The sequence below is a fragment of the Solanum verrucosum genome, unplaced genomic scaffold (assembly GCF_900185275.1).
Source record: "Solanum verrucosum unplaced genomic scaffold, falcon-dt-bn FXZP01001237.1, whole genome shotgun sequence".
NCBI classification, from domain to species: domain Eukaryota; kingdom Viridiplantae; phylum Streptophyta; class Magnoliopsida; order Solanales; family Solanaceae; genus Solanum; species Solanum verrucosum.
In genome coordinates, this window is record NW_026019558.1 from 84,413 (window position 1) to 93,582 (window position 9,170).

Sequence of the window (9,170 nt, forward strand, 5' to 3'; positions counted from 1 at the left end):
TAAGAGCCACAAAGTATTGGGGATTGTTTGAATAGAGGAATGTGATTTCTAAATTGAATATAGATGTATTAACTTAAGACAAAACTGATTTTCTAAAAATATTGGGTCTAAACTCTTTCAATCATCTGACTGGAAGTTTTTGCATTAGCACAAGAATAAGGCTACATTTATTCAAGTTTTTGTTTCAAATTTTCGACATAATCGAAGTTGCTCCCTGCTCAACTGTTTCTGAAGATCCTATCTAATAACTAGAGGAACATAAAGATAGAACAAAAGAGGCAACATGAGTTCCTGGACAACTACTTGTGAATGGCATTTAAAGACATATGCATAACCCTTTGGATAACTACCTGCATTTAGCATAGGCTGTCAACTAAAATGATGATAGTACCATATAATGCACTTCTTGAGCCATTTATGCTGCCTTCTAAGTTTAGCTAGTTCAACCAACACATTCTCAAGGGGAACTCTAAACTTGCTCTTTTTAGTCTACAAGTTTTCGCAGCATAAGTTAAACTACTGCATTAGTCATATGACCCATATCTTTGATCTCTATGTAGAAATGAACATAAAGCATCTTCATCTTTGAAGCAAACCATTTAACAAATAAATCGAGTTTCTTCTCATCTTTGTTAGTATACATATATATATATATATAGAAGGTTCTTTCATAAATCAATTATAGTTTTTTATTGTCCTATGCAGTCAAATTTAAAATACAATTAATATCAACAGTTGGAAGCAACCTCAATACCTAGATAACATCAACTTTGTAGATGTCAGTAGAGCTAAATAAATATCCATAATAGAATTAGACTATCACGAGTTAGTTCAGACATCAATAGTAGTTTAGTCGTATTAAACAATTAACATTTACATATATTACTTTAGTTCAGTTCGTTTAAGAGTCTTATTGTTTTCCTTGTTACTCTATTTAATACCTTGTTGCCTTCATTTATAAAATATAATATTTGAGCACATATTCAGTCTTTATGTGGTATTAGGGCTCTTCACTCTCTTAGAAGTATGATCCATTTTTTTCTCCTCCTCACACAGATCAACAACAATGACTAATCACAATGGCAACAATCGCAGAGTTGTCAATGCTGATAACATGACGGGTACCGACATTATCATTCAATTCAATCCTCCGTCCCAATTACCCATCAAATTAAGCAGTAGTAACAATTTCGCAACACGGAAAGACTAATTTTCCATGATTATGTATGTCAACAACCTCTTTGTCTATCTCAATGGAACTACTCCGGCTCCCAGTCGAATGATTACCCTCGACACGAATATATCTCTTAATTCTGCCTTACTAACTTGTTTCCAGCAGGACTAACTCATCTAGAATGCTCTCATGGCTTTTGTCAAACCCACTATTGCCTATATTGTTGTTGGCGCTAACGCAACTAAATCAGATTTGGATGCTTTGCATACCACTTATGCGAACATAACTCAAACCTAATAATTTCATTTGAGTGATCAGATTGCCATGTAACTAAGGACTCTCGTTTGATCATTGAATATCTTTACTCTGTTTGGTCCCTTTTCAGATGAATTAGAAACTGTTAGTGCTCATGTGTCCAATCCTGAACTCATCATCAAAATACTCATTGGTCTAGTTTTGAATTTCATGAGATCTCTGCTTCCATTCCTGCACGCGATACAACTATCTCATATGAGGAACTATTTGAAAAGCTACTAGACTATGAGATCTACCTTTGTCACGAGGATGCTAATAAACTTCCTAGTACCATCACTATTGCATTCGCTACCCCACCAAATTCAACTCCAATAATCACAACAATTGTAGACAAACCAACAACTCTCATCAATGGCGCAATGATTCAGGTCCAGGCACTCCACCATAGTAACATTCCATTTCAAATCCAAACGGTGTAACTCGATGTCAACTATGTAGCAGATTGGTCAAACTAACAATGAGTGTCGCTAGAAGTCTCATAATCACTTTACAACCAAAGCAAACTATGTCTTTATTTAACACCTTAGATTCAAGAAAGGCCTAAAAGGGGTAATGGGGAAGAACTCACATACCAACGGAGCCTTAAACGGGCTGTGAAGGGGACCACGGTCCATGTGGTGGCCCGTGACAAGTCTCTTAGGACTTACTAAATAAGGACCCTTCCAACGAGAGCCTTAAAGGCTCGTGGGGTGGCGGATGGGTGATAATGATCCCCGTGTGGGGAGGCTGAACCTACTCTAAAGTTAACATCCTCCCACGACCCCCTAGACGGGTCCTGAAAAGGAAAGAGACTCTTTAAGGTGCTGGTGAAGTAGCAAGGAAGTAGGGCTGCTACAACGGCTCATGAGGTCCTTGAAGACTCGTGAAGGCCATCGTCTGGTGGTTGCGTCAGCTTTAAGTTGGGGGTTTTTTGGGTCTTTTCCTAATTATTCTATCCTAACACTGTGTCATTTGACCCTTACCTAGAAGACCTATATAAGTGTTTTAACCCCAAATTTCCCCAATCGAAATAATTCTCTCAATTTCCTAAAAGAAGAAGAAGTCTTTCTCTCCAATTATTTCTCTCTCTAGAAGGCTTGAAGAAAGGAGTTAACCTAGGGTTTCAAGTCAAGCCTTCCATTCCACCATTGAAGGTATGCTCTTAGCATTGAGGTATGATAGTTTTCATCCATGGAGCCCTTTCTTCCATGGAGTTCCCAAATCCTCTAATTTACAAAGTTAGAATTCCCAATTGAGTTAGGGTTTTCTTCCATGGCTTGAGTTTCTTTAAATATTGATTTATTTGATTATTTTATGATCTATCAAGCATGATTTGAGATAATTACATGATTTTATGATGAATACCCATGAACCCATGTCTAACCCATGTGTTCTAGCTATTGATGATTGAAAGTGAGTTTTGAACCATGAAGGTTAATTATGGAATTACGCATGTTCTAGGGATACCTTGGGTCGTGACAACTTGGTAATCTGAGCACAATGTTTAGAAAGGTCCTAGGAAGTCTCATAAGCCACGCCGAGTAGAGTCTTGTTCATGGAGTGTGAAACACGACACATTTATGAATTAGAGGCTACAAGATGTTAGGAAATCCACTTTTTCATTACTTTAAAGTCATAAAACATAATTTAACTCTATAATGTCTCTCCCCTAATCCTTATTGATGCTCAACAAGATATGGCACACCCCGAGGCTACCCCTTACGTAAATACGGAACCTAGGATCATGAGTGAACCCAAGCTAACCCTGAAGCTGGCATATCATAAGCCTACTAAAACAACTGAATAAAGAGATACTATGCGGAAGCTAAAACAAGAGATAACTGAAAGATTGGAATACCCAATACTGATTTGAACATAGAAAACTACTAAGAGCTCAACGATATAGAACAGTACCTCAAATCTAAAGATGAATCTAATATTATGTCTAAAAAGCCTCTACTGAATAGAGTGCTAGGACATGCCCCCAACTAACTTTAGATAAATTGAAAACTAAAATAAAAGATTGAATAGGAAAGACACGTCTATTGTCCTCTGAGTATAAGGAGTCACCACTGAAACAACTGAATACGAATCAGGAACTGATCTATACGTAATATGGATGCTGAACACTTGAACATACATGTATCGTAAAGTATGTGTCAATACTTGGAATGTACTGAGCATGCAGGATATAGATAATAGCTAAATAAAGTATAAAAGTTGAAAAACATAGCTGAGCAATGACATAATCTGAACAGAAACATAGCTACTGAAATAACTGAAAACTGATCTAAATGCAATGACCAAGTACTAATCATGAAATTAAAATGCTGAGAGTATAACTGAAAATCCGGTCAAATGCACTAGATTCTTACTATGGAGCTACTATTAACCAACATAAAATCACGTGAGCTAAACGTGGAGTCCGATGTATACACCCCATCATGAGGACCCAATATACGTTGCCAAGGGTATAAAAGCGTGACTGGCGAGATCACTAAATCTGATGCCCAACAGAGGGGACTTATAAACCTATGGGGGCACGTAGTTCTGGGACTATGAGGGTACGCTGAACCCTAGTCCAACTCGGTGTAAGTCTACTCCCAACTGGAAATGTGTATGACACAACATAACTGAAATACTATAACTCAATATTCTGACATGCAAATCTAAGAATGCAACATTTAGGTACTGACAATGAAACATTGAAACTGGAGCATGTATATCTGTTTTACTGACCTAGCAAGTATAATTCATGAACTAAGAGAATCTACACAACAAGGATTCTGAGTTTCATGCAAGGAACTAAGCAACGATTTCACGAAAACATGATAAGATTAAGAATACTATAACTGCTAAATCACAACCAATATCTAAACTTTTAGAAACACTAGTCTAAGCAAGATATAACGAATCAAGAATCTGACTGAATTCTAGGGACCTAGTGGATGAAAGGAACCCACTAATGAAATCCCACATACCTGGTGAGGAAGTCTATGGAGAAATCCTTTGATTTCGGTGCTGGAACTGAAGAAAACCTATTGCGTGATCCTGAGGGGTTGGTCGACTCTTCCTCTTTTTTTCGCTCTAAATTCTGGTGAATTTTTAGAATAATGGTTTTCGTTATCTTCTGACTAGGTTATTAGGCTTAAACTGAGTATAATGATGTTGTTTAGGTGTCCAACGCATAGGGGAAAGGACCAATACGACCCAAACTTAAAATCTAACGGGGGCCTACTAGGAACGCTATGACGGACCATCAAAGGGACCATGGTTCGTGGGGTGGTCAATGGCCTATGAAGGGTCCCGTGGTCCACCACTTCTGGGAGGGTGTGAACCACGGGCAGGTCAACGAACCGTAGTTCACCAAATTTTTCTTAGTTTTTCAGCTGAAAGTCCAAGTTTGATTTCTGAGGTGTTATAATATCTCCTCCTTGGGAACATTCATTCTCGAATAAAGTCTAAACTTGCTAAGTATGGAGGGAAGGAGTTTCAATCCCTACCACTAAGTACTAGAAACTCATATCTAACTGAATTGAGTTCCAAGAACATGCAAATATGCTGAAATGCAAGAACAACCGAAGGAACATGATAGTGAGACTGAATCAGGCAAGAGTAAACTAAAAGACTGGAGAGGAAATATTACCTCAAGCTAAAACGGAATAGGAAGGAAAGAGGTGAGGATACTTGGCCTTCATGACTACTTCTGCATCCCAAGTAGCTCCCTCTACGGACTGACTCTTCCACTAAACCTTTACTGAAGCTATTTCCTTATTTTTCAATCTACGAACTTAGCTGTAAAGGATCTCAAAATGTGCTTCTTCAAAAGTGAGTCTATCCATCACAGCCACACTCTCTAATGGTACTATTGATGTCGAATCATCCACACACTTCTTCAACAAGAAAATGTGAAAGACTGGATGAACCGATGCTCGTTCTGCTAGCAACTCTAACCATATGTCACATTACCAACCCTTTTCAGGATTCTGTAAGGACCTACAAATCTAAGACTGAGCTTCCATATCTTGCCAAATCTCATCACCCCCTTCATAGGTGACACCTTTAGGAAAACACAATCATCGATTTCGAACTATAAGTCCCTTCTCCTCACATCTGCATAGGACTTCTGACGACTCTGAGCTGTCTTTAGTCTATCTCTAGTGAGTTGAACTTTTTACATAGCCTCATGAACTAAATCTGTCCCTATCAAGGTTGCTTCAACTACTTCAAACCATACAATTGGGGACCTGCATCTACGCCCATACAATGCCTCATAAGGGCCATCTGAATACTAGAATGGAAGTTATTATTATAGAAGAACTGTATGAAAGGTAGGTGATCATCCCAACTACCCTTGAAATCGATCACTCAAGCTCTCAACATGTCCTCTAAGGTCTAGATGGTACGCTTTGCTTGACCATCCGTATGCGGATGAAATGATGTACTGAGATTTACCTGAGTACTAAGACCTTTCTGAAATGATTTTCAGAAATAAAAGGTAAATTGAGGACCTCTACATGATATGATAGACAAAGGAACCCCTTCCAACCTGACTGTCTCATTAATGTAGAGTTTAGCATAATCCTCCACTGAATCTGTAGTCTTGACAGCCAAGAATTGAGCGGACTTAGTAACTCTGTCCACTATCACCCAAATGGACTCATATTGTCTGCGAGTACGAGGTAAACCCGTAATGAAGTCAATGTTTACCTCTTCCCACTTCCATGTAGGAATGTTAATCTCTTGTCACGACCCAAGAGTACTCCCTAGACGTAACATGGCGTACTTGACCCAGAAAGGGTCTTATACAAGCCCTTAGCATACATAAACATAGAATCGTAGAAATGATGCGGAAATTTTAAAACTTTCCTTTACAATCGAAGTCTTTTTATAAAACAAACGGGAGTCAAGACATTGTCTCATTTGGCCATTTAGTACAATCGAATACTTACAAATAGGGACACAACCGTTGCAATAATTCTCAAATGAAAAGACTAAAGGAAACTACTAGGTAAAACACTTGTCCTCAAAGCTTGAGGACTCACCAACTAGCTTGGGGAATTATCTATTCCAACTTTGAACCAATAGAATACCACCTTCAAGAACCAATCCCTACACTCGTAGAAAATGAAGAAATATGGGTTAGCACAAAAATGTACTAAGTATGGTAGCCATGCATAAAACATTTAAAACATGCTAAAAGGGACATTTTTGTTGAAACCATGCTACATGCCAATTTCGAACATCATATTGAAAGAGTTGGAGAATACAAGTCATAAGAGAACTCACATATAATTCATCATAGCACAAAGGATAACAACATCACCATAAGTATAGTCTCCAATCATAGACATAGTGCAAATATCAATCATCATAAGACATGATACACATACATAGTCAAATATCAACACCATCTCATCATAATATAATAATTACATAAGTAACCCTAAGTTATACTTGTGTCATGTATAGATAAAGTCCTATAACCCTATCTACACTAAGTATCACTTTTAGGCCACCATGCTCATACTTGTCATACATTAGTCTCATCCATAATAATACTCATAGACAAGTTAACATTAATAATCATTAGCTCATGTCAAGGAAAGTCAATCATAACAAAAATCCAAATGGAGCATGCATTAACTCAATAATCAACATAATGTATTGGAACCATGCCATGGCTCCTCTCAAAGTCTACTTGTGCCATGTATGAGTGGCATCCCATAATACCCCTCATACTAAGTAGGCCCTCTTGAGGAGTCATTGGTCATAGTTCATGCTTCATCTATGTTGTTCATTTATATTAGAGTAACATATCATAGATACTCTCAAAGTGTACTTGTGCCATGTATGAGTGGAACCCCCTAATACCCCTTATACTAAGTAGATCCTCTTGAGGACACATAACACATAACTCACTTTCTTGTTCATGGAGGGAAAATAGCCTTAACCGACATACACCATGTGAGCTACATAGAATCCGATGTTGTGTAACCCCACACCGAAAAAGGTAGCCTATTTGCCTAAGGTAGAACTTAAATGAATTAGCTTTTAGGTGGATCCACTAGCTAAAGACCTATGTGGGCACATAGTTAAGTGATAGGGAGATTTCTTTTAGAAACCCGCTCTATTGCATTGACGAAGGGGATTCCATCTCATGAGGTTAACTTAATTTTTCGAGAACCCGACCTATTGCATTGATGGAGGGAATCTACGTCATCATATCCTATCGGTGCTAAGCTTTATTTCCCAAAATTACTTGTTTAGTCTTTGAATTGAATTTACATGCATAGAAGATTATCTTACCCTTCAAATAATACAACTCATAAAATAGCTCATAGATTCAATAGGTGAGAATGGACTTTCAACCTTAGAATCATCATTAGTATGTGAGAAGAATGCTCATACTAAGATGATGTGTTCTCATGAGAATGCACTTTCAATCAACACAATAGGATCATCATGGTCATGTACATTTCATGCATAGTAATGAGTAGAGGTGCATATGATAATTAGCCTTTCAATTAACACCATAGATACATCATAATCATATTCATGCATGGAGTGTGTGTGTGATTGTCCTTGCAATGGCACAACAACAACAACATTATCATCATAGACACTTCCCTCTCAAAATGTTCATAAAGCATCAATATAATATCACAATCATGCATAATTCACATATATTGCATTCAAGGATCATAGACAATGTAATTTAACACATCTAACATTCATTATAGTAGACATGGATATAATAGTAATTCAAGTAGTTCATCCATTGCATGTATAAGCTCATATACTCATATTGTAGGTCATGTGGGTATGGTCCTTCCACAATAGTACATATACAATTCAACATGCATAGTAGCTTCCTTCTTAAAGACTCAACATTCATAGTTCATTCCTTTTAGCTTTTACCTTTAAAGCCCTAGGAGTCATCTTCATACTATGAGCATTACTCTCAAGTAACACCTATTTTTCGGTGCGAAACTGGTAGTTAAGGAATTCATGGGAGTGGTAGTGTGGTAGGTGGTAATGTGGTAGGTGAGTAATTTATTTTAAAGTTTTTATTAAAATATTCTTTTGCTAAGTGTCTTAATCTTGATATTTCTTTAATATCAATTTTTGGGGTTACAGAATTCATGGTAAAATGTAATAATATTTATTGTAATATTCTTCCGATAGTTGTTTTAATTTGAGTATTTCACTAATATTATTTATGATATATTCTAGATATAACATATCTTGGGTCATTTGGTACATATATAAATTTTCCTCCATTAATTGTTCTAGTAGTTTTATATCTTTCATAGATTCTGTCCAATATTGTAAATATTCGTAGTTCATTTTAATCTGAATTTATTTCTAAATCGTACCATTCTATTCTTTCGTAGCCTAAATCATGTAGGTCTATTTCATACCATTGTTGGTTTAATATATCTTCTGATTCGTTATCATTAAATATTTTTCCCATATTATTCTTCTTAATTCAATTATTTCTATATTTTTAAGTACATATAAGATTAAAGTTTCGTAGTTTTTTATCATTTTATCATGCATGTATGTAGTCATGCTCTTTATTACGCAGGTTTTTTATTTCAAATTATTCCTTCCTATCATATTCATAATTGATTATATTCATATTAGAGTATTATGGACCAAATTATCTTTATCATGTTTTCATTTCACTACTAGCATC

At 36.6% G+C, this 9,170-nt stretch overlaps 1 protein-coding gene across 1 annotated transcript in view; it reads left to right on the forward strand.

Annotated features, from left to right (window-relative positions):
• The window catches only part of LOC125815564 (uncharacterized), a 7,917-nt gene extending 6,206 nt beyond the window's left edge, over positions 1-1,711 (forward strand). The window contains exon 4 of the mRNA XM_049495101.1: positions 1,560-1,711. Within this exon, the coding sequence (XP_049351058.1) occupies positions 1,560-1,711 (152 nt within the window). The remainder of the gene's footprint in view (positions 1-1,559) is intronic.
• The last annotated feature ends 7,459 nt before the right edge of the window (positions 1,712-9,170 follow it).